Below are 16,150 nucleotides of genomic sequence, written 5' to 3'. Positions count from 1 at the left end.
TCAGTGGGCTAAAGGCCCGCCAGCCATCGTCACGGACCGAGAGGTCGTGGGTTCAACTCCCGACAACGGACCTTTTTCTGACACTTTTCCCCCCATCTAATGGCATTCATTTTGCTGACGTGCTTCCGTGACGGAAATACGCCATGAAAGTCTTGGTGGACCCCGGCAATAAACACTTTCGTGTTAAAAAGAGATGGAGAAAAATTCTTGCCAAAAGAAACTGTTCATACGGCGGGATTCGAAACCGCGTATCCTCAATCCGAAGGCGAGCGTCCTAACCACTCGGCTATCCAGGCATGCTCGCAGAGCATAGCATAGCCTTGTATAGTATAGCGTAGCAAGGAGGTGGGAAAGGAAAGTGAGCGTGAGGAGGAGAAGGGAATGTAGGAGGGGAAAGAGTAAAGCGTAGCAGAGAAAGAATGACAAAGAGAGAAATAGAAAGAAACACAGACAAAAAAAAGAGTCAGAGAGAACATCGACGAAAACGGTGTAGCGACGGGGATGGACAGCATCCTCCGCCAAATGTGAAGAGGTTTATAGGTTTTTCGAGGACTTGATGGTTGTCAGCGGCAAGGCAGCGAGAAGAACCGTCGAGAGGCACAGCCGTGACTGAAAATAAAAGCAGAGCGCAAAAAAAGACGGGACACAAGAGACAAGAAGACGGGACGGGCGCCCGTCCCGTCTTCTTGTCTCCTGTGTCCCGTCTTTTTTTGCGCTCTGCTTTTATTTTCAGACAATGCACCAACTCGCCCAGCAACGCGTTCTATAAAGCACAGCCGTGATCCGAAACACCAGCCGAGCGAGCGAAGCATAGGTGATGCTGCTGGAAGAAGTAGCATCTCCTTCTTCACCAAGGTATGAAAGAGAGAAACGATAGAAAGACAGAGAAAGAAATATACAGCGATAGAAAAACGCAGAGAGGAACGGACATACGAAAAAAGATGTGAGAACATAAAGACAGAAAGAAAAGCAAATGGAGCAAGAGAGAGAAGCAAAGAAAAGCAAAGAGCTAGAGAGATGAGAAAGATAGAAAGACAGGGGAAGCAAAAATTAACACATCTTCCCAATGGGAACCCTGACTGGATGCGAAGCAGCAGCGTGGCGCACGGGTGGCGTCACGGGTTGAACGGCGCTAACGCGGTGGAGGGGGTGAAGCGAGAGAGAGAGGTGACACGTACAGACATGTTTCAACGCGTACGTTAGGTGCGCGTCAAGTTTATTGTGTGTGAACCGACGAGTCGGCGGTGTAGCGAGCGGCGGTCGCGGTAGCGGAGCGAGCGGAGGTAGCGGCAGGTGTTGCGGGCGAACGGACGAGGCGGCAGCTGCGGGTGCTGCGGCGATGCGCGACAGGCGAGGGAGTGACGTCAGCGCGCACTGCGAGAGGAGCGTGACGTCAACGCGTAGCTGCGGCGTGACCTACTTGGCACCGCTCCAACACCTGCGGCGAGGGAAGCGCGTTGCGGCGCGTTCGTACGGACGCACGGAGGGACAGCGTTACACAGGCTAGTGAAAGAGCTGCTTGGCATCTAAAATAGAGAAATAAAGGGAAGTGTCACGGTGTGCCCCGTGGACGGTGGACGAGGGGGGTCGAGGCACCGGCGCTCTAACAAGGACACCAAACGCCTGGCGGGGTGAACAGCTACTGACCGCAGAGCCGCGCTCGTCAGTATTTATTATTCACACGCGACCAAGGTTGCCCGCCGGACCTGGCAAGGTAACGAAACTAAGCTAGGCAGGGCGCCGCATGCTCGTTACATCCTTCACCCCCAGGCATTGCACACAAAATAAAAAAATACAAGTCGCAAGCGGTTTGACGTTGGCTTAGGTAGGCGAAAAGCGGTTTGGTGCCCTTCGTCGTCGAGTGCTCCACCTGGGTACAGGTGTTCTGGGACTAGGTGCGGTAGCAACAGGTGCTGCCTGAACCGTGCTTCATTCATCATGAGGCTCTGCCGTGGTTTACAGAGACGGGACTGAACTTGTCGGTGGCCCAACTAGCGGCGCACACCTGGAGGCGCCTGTCCCTTGCGAGGTGGTTGTCTCACTAGCCGCAGCTGGTGCTGCCGCGGATGCAAGCCGGGTGTCGCGGTTAGCCCTCACATGGTCAGCATGCCGGGTCCATGTGGTTCCATCTTGCATTCGTACGAACAGAGGAGGAGCTTGCAGGCGAGACCACTTGCCCAGCAGACCAAGGTGGGCCAGAACGGAAATTACTGGCGAATACTGGCACTCCAGGCTCCGGCAACGGCCAAGGACGGCACCCTTTGTCAGCAGCCAGCTTCTGCTTCAGCTGTTTGAGGAGCGCCGTGGACAGGAAGTCTTGATGCAAAATGTCCAACGGTGTCTTCACCATCCGCCCCAGCAGGAGCTCACAGGGTGCACAGCCGGTGACATCATGGGGTGTAGTCCGGTATTGCAAAAGTATGCGGGTGACTTGCGTACGGAAATCTCCTGCCTGGCTCTTCTTAAGTTTGTCATAACCTGCACCACCCGCTCAGATGCACCGTTTGAAGCAGGGTGGTACGGAGGAACCATCATTCCGCGGATTCAGTTCTTTGTCAGCCAGGCCAGATACTGTGCGCTGGTGAAAGCGGGCCCACTATCGGAGACTATGATGTCCGGCAGCCCCTGGGCGGCAAAGACCTGCCGCTGTGCTGCCATGGTCGCACCTACTGACGGAGTGGTGACAGGTAGAACTTCCACCCACTTTGAAAATGTGTCAACCACCACCAGGAAGTAGTGGCCTTTGAAGGGGCCCCCAAAATCGATGTGAAGGCGGGACCAGGGCCTCTGTGGGAATGGCCATGGGGTGATCTCCACATGATGCGAGGCCCATTGATGTTCCTGGCAGACTTGGCAGCTCTGCACCATGTGAGTGATGTCCTGGTCCAGTCCAGCCCACCAAACGTGGGACCGGACCACCATCTTTGTCTTTTCCACGCTAGGCCCCGCATGCAGCAACTGCAGGACCCTGGACCGGATACTTCGTGGGATCACCACCTTGTAACCCCAAAGTAGGCAGCCCTGCTCCAGACTCAGCTCAGCGGCATTGTGGCTCGGCATACTGCCTTCACCACCTGGGATAGGACCGGGTCAGGACTGGTCGCCTGCGACAAAGCAGACCTCGAGAGTACATCTGTATACGCATGCTCCAGCATGAGCGCTTCAGCTGGTTCTGGAACAGCAGCCGGCATCTCTGAAAGCGACAACCGGCTCAGGGCATCAACAGGCCATAGTTCTTTTCCTAGACGGTACTCCAACTGGTAGCTGTAGGCCGCCAGCTTCAAGGCCCATCGTACCACTCGAGGTGATGCCTGCACGGGGACCGCCTTGTCTGGCTGCAGTCGCGCAGCAGTGGTTTGTGGTCCGTGACTCCCTCGAACATTTTGCCCCTGAGGTACTGGTGAAAACGCTCGACGCCAAACATGAGGGCAAGACCTTCCTTGTCCAGTTGGCTGCAACGCTGCTCTGCTGTTTGAATACGACGAGAAGCAAACGCCCAAAACGCCCAATGCTGACCATCTCGAAGCAGAATGTGCAGTGGCTGTAGATGCGGAGGCAGGTTTCGCAGGAACCTCCTGTAGAAATTGATCAGACGAACTCCGTAGAAATTGATCAGACGAACTCTTTCTTGTTTCGGGGCTCCGGCGCCTTCAGAACAGCTTGAAGTTTGCGGGGGGCCGGAGTCATTCTGGCCTGGGAGATGACGTGTCCCAGGTATTCTACACTGGGAACCATGAACACGCACTTTCCCCGCTCGAGCTTTAGACCAGCATCCTGAAATCGGGCCAGAACGTTGTGCAGGTTCTGCATGTGGTCTCTGTCGTCAATACCGGTGACGAGGATGTCGTCCAAGTACACTACCACGTGCCTCATGCCCTTGAGAGGTTGTCCATCTCTCTCTGAAACATGGCTGGTGCCGAGGCCACGCCGAATGGTAAACCAATATACTGGAAAATCCGTAGTTGTCGATATCGTGACATACTTCCGTGAGGCCTCCTGGAGCACCATCTCCTGGTAAGCGTCTCTTTGTTCGGGCTTCATGAACTTCTGTCCACCAGACAAAGCCGACCAGAAATCCTCAATCCAAGGCAGTGGGTACATTCGATGGTAGCGACGGGGTTGATCGTAACTTTGAAATCCCCGGAGATTCTGACACTACCGTCTCGGTGGGGGACTGGAACGATGGGAGCGGCCCACTCCGCAGTCTTGACTGGTAGCAGGATGCCTTCTCGCTGTGACCATTGCAGCTCCTGGGTGACCCCTTCCTTCAGTGCAAATGGCAACGGGCGAGGCTTGAAAAACCGAGGCCGGACTACCTCGGGTACATGAATGCCAGCAGTTTTACCGGCGAATATGACCACCCCTGGCTGGAACAGTGACTGGAAATGTGTTAGAAGGCTCGAAATGTCTTCTCCGACATGTAGGGCTGCTTCTTGGACAGCTGGCAGCCGAACACCCCGTGCACAAATCAAATTTCTGCCGAGCAGCGTCGGTGACGACCCCTTGGTCAAATAAAGAGGAAGAGTTGCTTCCCTCTTGCCACAACGAACGCTGACCTGGGCCTGACATTGGACCTGGGGAAGCTTTCCACATTAACTCCACAGCATGACGCCTGAAGCCTCGACGGCTTCTGCGGGGAAGGCCCTTTCGAAAAGTTTGCCAGCCCTGACCGACACACAGGCTCCCGTGTCCAGTTCCATGGAAATGGGGCGCCCGCAAACTTCGACGGTCAGCACGTACGGCGGCACAAGCCACGGGGCAAGGCATGTATGCCACATGTCAAATATCGGCGGGTTCTCGGACACGACGTTGAGCCTGGCCGCGGAGGAATCCGAGCCTGCTGCCGCACGTCCCCGCCGCCACTTGCGACGGCTACCCTGACCGCGGGCTGATGTGGAACCTGGGCTTGACCCGGGCTGCTGCTGTCGTCCGCTGTTCGGCTTCGCCGCTCGGCATACTCGTGCAAGGTGCCCAGTTTGTCTGCACGTGAAGCACTGCGAATGCGCGAACTGGCACTGTGAGGAGGAATGGGCGTCACCGCAGCGACTGCATATACCGCCCCTTACCACCATGTTGTTGACCGCCGCTTCCGTTGACGCCGCACGCGCAATGTCGTCGGCGTTTTTGTCGCCGCGTCCATCGCCAACGCTGCTTTTACCACGTCGTCCAGCGAGGGGTCGGGAAGTTCCAGGAGACGTGTTTGCATGGCGGGCTTGTTTATGCCGCAGACGAAGCTGTCCCAGAGCAGCGAGACCAGCTGGTCCCCGGAAGCGCAGGTATTCGCCAAACCTTGTATCATGCGGCAACGCTTTATGCAATTCATTGTCTCACAAGAGTCATATGAACTGCGGTCGCGTTACATCTATATCCATGTTCTTCCATATTCCTTTTTTTCAAAAAAGGTGTTCATTACATTGCAGACCTAAAAAAGAAATTGCTTTCGGGTTGATTATGAACACCGTGGTTGCGCCTCAACGAAATCTGTAGTAGAGCACCGCAGGTGCGCGATGTCCAATCCACTGAAAGCCTAGAACCGGCGCTTCTCATGATCTGCTGACGAACGGACTTCGCATTAGCTGCCCCTCGGGATGTTTGCTGTCCTAGAAACAGCGGGGCTTTTAGTGTTTGAACGTCGCCCTGTGTTCTACGTCTCCACCTCTTTCTTTTATTGCGATAGCAATTATATGGACAGTCTCGGCTGGATTTTGCCGTCGCCGTCGCCGCCGTCATGCACCGTATATGTGTAAGTATGTATATATATATAAAAACCCCAAAGAAAAATAATTCAGAAAAATGTTTCCGAAGCGCGGAATCGAACCAGGGACCTCTTCCTCCGCAGCGAGTGGCGCCAGCCACTACGCCACGAAACGTAGATCCTCCACGTAGGTAACGGCGAGCGTTATATACACACACTTTACCGCTGGACGGACTCAGAGACGGCTGCGCTTATAAGCGTTTCTTCATTACCAGCGAAATGGCGTTAGGAGCGCGACAGGCGCATTTAAAAGTCGTCGGCGAGCTCGCTCGCTTCTTCTTATACTTGTGCAGGGAGAACCTTGCCCTTCCGCTGTCTGCTCGCGCGGATTTCTTGTGCTGAGGGGAAGAGGGATGTTTCACGCTTTCACCGTGATGTTCGCGCTCATGTTACGGAGCGTACGAAAGCCACTCGAGCTCAAGGGACGGCGCTAAACGAACAAACAGAAGATGAGCGCAAACTATCAAGTGTCACAGCTCGACGCTTGAAGCACGCTAGTTTCCTTCGCTGCTTCGGCCGCCTTTGCAACAGGAGCGCTGTTCAAACTGAGAGTATCCATTGGCGAGCCTCACTTCATATAGCATTAGTGTCTTGCTATCGCATTCATTGCTTCGGCCTTGCGGCGAAACTGTGACTTTTTATCTATATTTCTCTTTCATCTTTCATATCTCTCTTTACTCGTCTCGCCGATCAACGTTATTGCATCCCACTTCGAAGAAATCGGCCTACGTGTTCAGGGAGCAAAGCAGAAAAGGACAGGGGGACGGCTTGACGGTTCACGATCATGATATTTTTCGGTTCGTGAGCCGCAGATTCATCATCATCATCAGCCTGTCTACGCCCACTGCAGGGCAAAGGCCTCTCCCATGTTCCACTACTCAACCCGGTCCTGTGCTTTCTGCTGCTGCGTTATACCTACAAAATTCTTAATCTCATCTACCCACCTATTTTCTGCCTCCCCGTCACGCGTTTACCATCTCTTGGAATCCAGTCAGTTACCCTTAATGACCACCGGTTATCCTGCCGAAATGCTACGTGCCCGGCCCATATCCATTTCTTCTTCTTGATTTCAACTATGATATCCTTAACCCCCGTTTGTTCCCTGGCCCACTCTGCTCTCTTCCTGTCTCATAAGGTTACAAGAATCGAGACATCAGCTACACGTCTGTAAGGCATTATGTGCATTTTGTTGACGCGACGACTGCTAACGATGAATAATTATGGCTCACCACTTTGTAATGGGTTGGAAGCTTTAAACGGCCCACCAGATATGTAATTTGCATTGGGTGACACCCGGTCGCAATTTCCCTCTCCCGCCATGCTGCATAATCTACGTTGACGTGGGAGGGAGGGGGCGGGGAAGAAATTTATTGAGACCCCGAGAAAATGGATCATGCGCTTGTAGACTTCCTTGGAAACCAATACAAGTGCACTTGCGAGGAACCCATTATACTACAAATCATTGCAATTTTTTCAGATGTTTGGAAGCGGTACTATGCCATTGTTCTTGATGCTACGGAGAGCCGTGGTACCTGCTAAACGCATGTAAGGCATCATGCGCACTTTGTTGATGCTGTGCCTGATGTCGATGAAGCTTTATGGCGGAGCCCTTTGTAATGGGTTGGAAGCATTCAACAACCTACTCGTTGCGTAATTCGCATTGTGTGATGCCTGGTTACAGAATTCGCGCTGTGCGACGCTTGGTGCTTATTTTAGTCTTCTACCACGCTATATTGCATATGTTAATGTGGTTTCTTCCCACCATGAAGCCTGTATAGGACCTTTTTGCAAAGCAGTTTCAAGCACCCGCGTGGCTCAAAGGTTGCAAGCTGGGCTCTCACGCAGAGGGGCCAGATTCGAACCGCGTTTCATCGTGGATTTTTTTCTTATTGCGTTTTTTTTTCTTATTTCTAGCGATAGTGGTTACGGACACCGGCGGCGGCGGTGGCGGACAACTAACGACTTTTTGAGAGCAATGATACAAACAAGGCTGCGCAACTCTTTACCCGGTTATATAGTATCAACTAAGACTATAACTAGACCAAGTGTTCATGGTTTTGTCCATGAAGTTGTGTCTTCTTTCGACATCTTAAATGCACGGTTTTCATTAAAATATTTAAGTGGAGTTACACGCAAAAAATATACAAAGATCTTATAGAAGGTTCTAAAGAGGGTAAAGAAGATGCCAGTGCGGGCGTCAAGAAAGTCATTTTTCTTTGAAATACATAGCAACAAATACATAGCAACATCTTAGTTCCCTGGAGTATAAATTGTATTATATGCAACAAACCAGAAACGATAGAACACATATTTTTGGATTGTTGGGACGCTGTATATTTATGGGACATTCTTCAACGCGCGTTAAAGAAAGAATTACCGGTTACTCCCTACGGTATTCGCTTCCTTCCCACAGGTTTCCCCTATGAGATTGTTATGCTGGTATGCATGCACATCATGTGGAAAACAAGAATAGCGGTGCAAAATGCTGATCTAGAAGCTTGTTCCGCTACAGAGTATTTCATCGAATATCCAATATATTTAAGACAAACCTATCGAGTTCAGGAAGAACCACCAATATGGATGTCTGTGTTAGATTACCTGGTTTCATTGAAGCGGTGTTAAATTTTCGACTGATTATTCTTTTTAAACAGCACCATTATTGCGGCGCGGGTTGTTTGTATTATGTGTGTTGACTATATATGTTTGTGACATGAAATTGAAAAGTATCCGTAATAAAGAAAAAAACGGCATGGCTCAGAGGTTGAATACTGGGCTCCCACGCTGAGGGCCCAGGTTCGAACCTCGTTCTATCCTAGAATGTTTTTGTTTTTTCATTTTTTTTCTTATTTCGAGCGATAGCGGTTACGGACACCGGCGGAGGCGGCGGCGGCGGACAACTACGGCGCCAAAAACGGCCGCGGGAATGATCTCATAACAGCTTTCGCTGTAAAAGACAGACTTCAGCGACGTGAATTTCTGCAGCATTATGCTCAAGAGACACCGTTGCCAGTGATGTGGAAGCTATGCGATATATTTTAAAGAATAAGCGCTTCTACTCGTTCTCTTGTCTAGCTTCATGGTTGCAAATGCTCGTGCAAACCTGCGTGGAGGGCGACACCACTGGCTCGAAACGAAGAACCGAAATATGAAAGGTACGAAACAGATCACGTTTAGGACGCTATATTACAAGAGATTAGCCATTGCTTGTTCTACTTTAACTTTAAAACCACGTTATTTTGTATTCAGCGATAATACACAATAGTTATAATTTCCAGAAACACCGGAAAATGCGTCAGCAAAAAATCCGGCAGATCCCACGCACTGCGGGAATCGATGTAATGCGAAGCAGCCAGCAAAGAGCTGCATACATCGCTTTGTTTATTTTTGAGCCAAATGAAATCATTCATGCCGTGGCATCTAGTGCACCATATCGCATGTTTGCCATGCACGCGTGCATGCACAATATGGTATATACCATGCCAATGAAACGTATATTCTGGTATATACACTGCATGACCGGTGACTTATGTTCGTCACGCACTCCTGTCATGCCATACCAATTTTGGTTCATATCCAGTTATCTAAACGGCCGGAAGCGCACCATAACAGTGTCATGTAAATCAAACCGCACATGACATGCGTAACATAATTCGCATGTTAGGACCTGTAATTTATGTCCGTCATAGAGGCACATCGCACAATACAATTTTGGTGTATATCAAACGAGCAAGATGGCCGCGAGTCTACCATGAGCGTGGCATGTAAATTATGCCATACATGACACGTATGTCATGGTTTTCATGTTACCACCTGTCATTTATGTTCGTCATACATTCGCGTCACGCAATGCCAATTTTGGTGTATATCAAGCTAGCGAAACAGCCGCGATCGGACAATGAGCGTGGCATGTAAATCATGCCGTAAATGATATGCATATCAAAATTCTCAAGTTACCACCTGTCATATGTGTTTGTCATAGAGTCACGTTGCGCAATACCAATTTTGGTGTATGTCAAGCGAGCGAAACGGCAGCGAGCGCATCGTGAGCGTGGCATGTAAATCATGTCGCACATGACTTGCCTGTCATGATTTTCATGTTACCACCTCTCATTTACGTTCGTCATACAGGCGCGTCGCGCAATACCAATTTTGGCGTATATCAAGCTAGTGAAACGTCCGCGAATGCACCATGAGCGTGGCATGTAAATCATGACATGCATGTCATGGTTTTCATGTTACCACTTGTTATTCATGTTCTTGATACATTTTACATTGCGCAATACCAGTTTTGGTGCATATCAATCTAGCGAAACGGCCGCGAGCGCAGCCATGTAAATCGTGTCGTACATGACACGCATGTCATGATTTTCATGTTACCACCTCTAATTTACGTTCGTCGTACAGTCGCGTCGTGCAGTACCAATTTTGGTGTATATCAAGCCACCGAAACGGCCGCGAATGCACCATGAGCTTGGCATGTAAATCATGACATGCATGTCATGGGTTTCATGTTGCCACCTGTTATTCATGTTCTTCATACAGTCACATCGCGCAGGACCAATTTTATTGTACATCAACCTAGCGAAACGGCCGCGAGTGCGTCATGAGCGTGGCATGTAAATCATGACGTGCATGACTCGCGTGTCATGATTTTCATGTTACCACGTGTCAGTTATGTTCGTCATGTCGAACTGTCTCGTCATACCAGCTTTCGTATATATCCATTCAATTAAACGGCCGCGAGCGCCCCGAGACTATTTCATGTAAATCATGCCGCACATGACATGTGTGTCATGATTTGCACGTTAGGACCTGTCATTATGTTCGCCATGAACTCTTGTCACGTCATACCAGTGTTGGTATATATGAAATTAACGGAATGGCCGCAAGAGCCCAAAGGCCGTGGAATGTAAATCATGCAATTCATGACATGCATGTCATGATTTTCATGTTATGACCTGTCATTTATGTCTGTAATACGGTCATGTTATTCCATACCAATTTTGGTATCCATCCGATTAACAAAACGGCCAGGAGAGCACAAAGTCGTAGGCGGCTAAATAGATAGATAGATAGATAGATAGATAGATAGATAGATAGATAGATAGATAGATAGATAGATAGATAGATAGATAGATAGATAGATAGATCTAATCTTAGCCTCGACAGTGTTGCATGCTATGAACGAAACTACCGCTATTGTAATTTCATGTACGGTATAGCCCGAAGCATGATTACGACCCAGAAACATTGAAAGGCGTGTTTTAATACCAAGTGCTCGACCCAGACTAATAAATGAAGCATTTCTTAGCGAACCGAAGGCACTTTGAGCGTATCTATCTATCTATCTATCTATCTATCTATCTATCTATCTATCTATCTATCTATCTATCTATCTATCTATCTATCTATCTATCTATCTATCTATCTATCTATTAGCCTACGTCTGGGTACTCTCGTGATAGCCTCCTTAACATGGTGTAGTCTTGCATTGGTATGGGAGAGTAAGAGTGTTCGACGAATTCGACTGCCTGGTGGAATATGGCAGCCATTGCAGCCATTTAAACTGCTTTAGAAAAAGCCCCTATGTGTGCGCAACGTCATGTGTAGTCGCAGTGTTGTCTCCGCTTTTATAGCAGTGTAATAAACAATACATTTTTATTATAATGATTCGGGAAGCTATATTCAAGCATTGCTCGACGCCAGAGTAATACGCTAACAAAAGATAGGATATTCAAATCATCGCACCGTGCTCTAACGTCAGTGCTGACGTTACGTGAGATCATAGGTTATCCTTTAAACGCCAGTGTAGTCCACGTGCCTGGTAAGCCCACGATGTGCGCACAACTACTCCACTTACAAAAACACGACGATTTACCTCGTAACGCTTGACTCAAAGCCAAATATGCATCATAGGCAACTATTTCCCGACTGCTTTGCATGAAACCGATTCACAGAAGGCGTGGGATCTGCCTAATGCTACCCCCCCCCCCGCTAGGCTCCAAAGTGTTGCATGCTATCAACACAATTACCCCTATTGTTACGGTATATAGGTTGAAGACTGAAGCATGAGTACGACCCACCAATGAGACTGGCTGTTCCTTCAAGAAATATTCAGGGCTGTGTTATAGTACAAAGCGCTCGAACCGGATTATTTATTCAAGCAGCGCGTCTACAGAGGGCAACTGTAACGTTTTATTCCCCCAAGCCACGGTAGTGAAGTGGTTATGGTGCACTACTGATCGATTCCCGGTCGTGGCGGCAGCAGGTTTATACAATTCAGACGGTTTCTTCCAGGACTACCTTGCATCAGTCCAGCGCCTTGTGTAGCATGGTGCGTTTTCTCAGCACTTGATGAGTGTCTGACTTGATAAACTTTTATTGCGCGAAGCGGTATCGTGGTGCTGCTCCCGCTTCTACCCTAGGGGTGAGGTCTCTTCATTCCAGGAACCATCTGGCTTTCGTTGGCTACTGGGCCGTGGCGACGAGACATCGGTTTTGGTGTAGGTCGTCTGAGGCGTACTTGGCCTTTCACGTTTCGAGAAGGTCTTCATTTTCTTAAACGACGTTACAGGCATTCCGCACACGCGATGCATCTGTGTGTACATTGCACGGGTACGTGAACATAATGTGGGCCAAGGTGTCATTCAGGCCCCAAACTAGGCAGATATAGTCGTGTAACCTTGCGTACAGTCTGCGCATTAGCATACCGTTTGCGTAAGTGTTGCTTGAAGTCTTTTCAGTATGGTGCTGTCCTCTTTGTTAGGCTTTGAATGGCTGTAGGGTACTGTCTGGATTCCAGCCTTTGATGTATTATTGCAGAGTATGCGATGGGTATGGACTCGGGCTCCGCAGATTCAGCCCTGGCGTGCGGAGATCGGGAGGGGATAGCCTGGTAGGCGTGATCGCGGGGCGCGTCGTGTGCCGTCTCGTTCCTCTCCATCTCGCTGAAGGCTACATAAGACATGCATTCATTATACATGCTATCGATGAGCCAGATGCTGCAAATTCTCGAAATGTATAGACCACGGTTTCGATCGCTTCAAGGTGGCAGCTATTTTGATGGGGAGGAGGGGTGCTCTTCCTTACGGGCAACAGTCCAGTACGCGAGCATCTAGTCTGTTCTTATCACATGATGGCCTCCAGTTTTCGTTCCTCATCAGCTGTGACGCAACTATCTCGCAGCCGCTACGCTAGCCTCGCCGACCGACGACAACTGGGGTCAAGATTATGTATGCTTGCTCTAAACGTGGGTACGGGAGCAAAAATATACAAGCCTCTACATCTTACAGTTTTCTGATAGAGCGCACTGAATAAGCCCTAGTATTGAGCAACACAACAAACACTTACAACTAAGAACACAAAAGTAGCGGACAGCCTAACAACCGTTCGTAACACATCTGTTGTTAAACATGAATGCGTGCTGGAGTTGCAACCATATTCATTCTAAGATAAGAGACGAGCTCACGACTGTTATCTACACAATCCGCTAAACATTTCAAATGCCTAGAGCATTTGGCACCATGTAATGCATTAGGGACAACTGATGGGGTACTTGACCGGAATTTTTCCGGTCGGATGTCTGTTTGTTTTTCTTAGTCCTTTGTTAGCGCTGTCAATTCCACCTGTGAAGTTTCATATTAAAGGTACCGACAACGTATTTTTCTCGATCCATTTTTTAGGCCACGATAGGAAGCTCACTCTTCGCAGTGTCTGTAACCCTTCTCGCGATTTGTGAAAGCTACCGTAACAAGCGGTCACAATGAGATGATGTGGCATTATACACCTTCCCTGTATTTGTACCGCGGTGTATGCGCATGCGCCCAAGGTTGCCGGCGCCTGCGCCATGGGTGGCTTGTCCCGGCGTCATTGATCTCTCGATGCACGAGCTAAGACATCTCATTTGAAACGGCTCTACGCATATATGCGACCCCGCTGAGTAGCAGCGCGCGTCATTTCTGAGGCGAAGTGTAGGTGGCAAAACAATGTCGTTCCAAAATTTTAGCAAACTGGAGAAGGCGCGCATGGTTGCATGAACACGCTGAATAGTTGCTCAAGATGCGCTCAAGAGCATGCGATCATTACGTCATGCGAAGGCAGCGCCAATTAAATGCACACTACTAACACAGTCCTGTATTTACCTGTTTTCTCGAGTAATACATTTTAATATAAAGAAACCATCAATATTTCATTAATAGCAAAAAAATCTCGACCACGCGCAGCAATCAACGGTCACGTGGCCGGGTACATGGGAGCGCTCATGTTTTTGCCGGGAGAGGAGCCCCAGGACATTTTCGTGACTTTCCATTAAAACTAAAAATATAAATCCACCTCTGACGAAAAAAACAGGGTTGGTTTTAGTGAATGCGAAGGACAATCCTTTTATAAGGGAAGTCATCTCATTTATGTTCTAGGCAATTGTCGGTCCCTTTACCTGTGTATAGCAAGATCCTGATAATGGCGCTCTAAAGACTGTGTTGGAGCAAGGTAACTCCAGATGTGATGCGAAATGTTCCGTGCGTAAGCTGTCACGTCTGCAGGCATGCTTTTATCAAGCTTTATTTGAAACGCCTGGCTTGTTTTATACAATAAGAAGGTTCCTTCTAGAGCTTCCTTCCAGCAGTCTGGCGCCTTGAGTAGCATGGGGCGTTTTCTCAACACTTGCGGAGTGTCGTCGAGTCGCCATTCGCTGTATCATTGATTTAAATAAGCAATTCAACCATGTGACACCAAAATATGGCTCAGTAAAATAGAAAATTTAGTAAACTTAAAAAAACTGTTTTTATGATCACTACTTATAGAAAATCAGAGAACAAGATTCTATTGATGAAATTACATGCTTCACCCGATTAACCATGTAATGAAATTAGCCAAAAATTCTTGCTTTTCTCAAATTTTCTTTATCTGTGTGCTCACTCGATGCATTCGCCGTGAGGGATGGTAAGGCGCTCATATTATGGCGCAACAAGGAGGATGATGAGGAATAAACGTTTAATGTACGAAACGGTATCGCGGTGCTGGTAACGCTTCTACCATATGCGGGTGGTCTCCTCATTCCAAGAATCCTCTGGACTTTGCTGGTGACGAGATGTCGTTGCTGGTCCACGTCGTGCTTTTAAAGCAACGGCGAAATGACGGAACCCGGCGGAGTACATCTGTCTGTAGTCGGAAAATGCCCTGCGGGGGTTGTGTGTTGCCACAGTGGCCGTGTAGTGCTTGAGAAAATTCCTCACGTAGTTGTATATCCGAGTCTCAGGTCCAGGTGTTCGAGATTGCGGAGGATAGCGTCTTGACTGACGTTGTCAAATGCGCCCTTTATATCGATGGCTACAATTGAAGATTTGCATGTGGTGCTCAGGTGGTCAATAAGTTCTTCTTTCAGCAGATGGAAGATATCTTGCGCTGATAGGTGTGGTCTGAATTTAAACATTGTGTTTAGGAAAAATCTCTTGCCCTCGAGGTATAAAGGTTGGGTACCATGTGCTCGAATTGTTTCCCTACGTACGACGTCAGGCAGCTGGGGCGCAGGTGCTCGGTGCTGAGTTGCCTAATGGGCTTGCGAACCACAGTGATCTCCGAGTGTTTGCAGGTAGCCGGTATTTCTCCGCTCTCCCAGCATTGTGCTGTCTCGTTCACCTTTGTTTTGTCCATGTCTACATGACTGACCTCTTCAAGGATGAATCCTTACCTACTATGTGAGCTTTCCGTCATCCCGATAGTAAAAATATCTTAACTATTCTCCCGTGTCCATCGAAGTCTCGCTTTGGTAGAATGTTGCGAGATATTGGCAGCCTATATCCGTGGCAAAACGTCAAGTTTCGCCCAAGAGTAGCAAAACACAGAAATATCGATATAAACTGGCCAAATCTAATGAGTTTTGTAGTTCGCGCAGGGCTTCAAATCTGTCTTCAGATTTACTTTTTTTTCATTATCTTTCACTCTCTGCTTCTTTCTCTCGCTTCCTGTGTTTGTTTTTGTTTCTCTTACTCACTTATTCTATATCATTATAAGTCTTTCTGTCTGTTTATGTCTTCATTTCCAATATTTACCAGACAATTTCTTCCTCGGTCTCTTTCTCTTTCTTTCTCTCTCTTTCTTAGAAACAATGATGATATGAAGATTCTGGGTGTATCACTTCAATTTCTCTTAGTGAACCAGAGGTGAGTAGTGACATTTGCCAAAATTCTCGGGCACATAAGCGTTGCTGATGACTTTTTTCTCATATGCAGCACAAATATTGACATGCTTAAACAGCTTCGTTGTTGAAGCAGAGAGAAGAAAGAAAAAAATTACACCATTTCCCGCTAAAGGGGACCATGAGGCGATGCGAAGCCGGAGCACTTGCACGATCGCGTTCCGTTTGCGTTCTTTGGGCATGCTACCGACCTCGCGTCG

General features: G+C 48.7%; 1 protein-coding gene across 1 annotated transcript; it reads right to left on the bottom strand.

The window, feature by feature from the left end:
• Nucleotides 1-2,544: 2,544 nt before the first annotated feature.
• Nucleotides 2,545-3,060, bottom strand: LOC119374905 (uncharacterized protein K02A2.6-like). Its single transcript, XM_037645108.1, has one exon. The coding sequence runs from the start codon at nt 3,058-3,060 to the stop codon at nt 2,545-2,547; it is 516 nt and encodes a 171-aa protein (XP_037501036.1).
• Between the last annotated feature and the right edge of the window lie 13,090 nt (nt 3,061-16,150).

The sequence above is a fragment of the Rhipicephalus sanguineus genome, chromosome 11, assembly GCF_013339695.2.
Source record: "Rhipicephalus sanguineus isolate Rsan-2018 chromosome 11, BIME_Rsan_1.4, whole genome shotgun sequence".
Classification (NCBI taxonomy): domain Eukaryota; kingdom Metazoa; phylum Arthropoda; class Arachnida; order Ixodida; family Ixodidae; genus Rhipicephalus; species Rhipicephalus sanguineus.
This window is presented reverse-complemented; position numbering and strand designations above follow the sequence as displayed.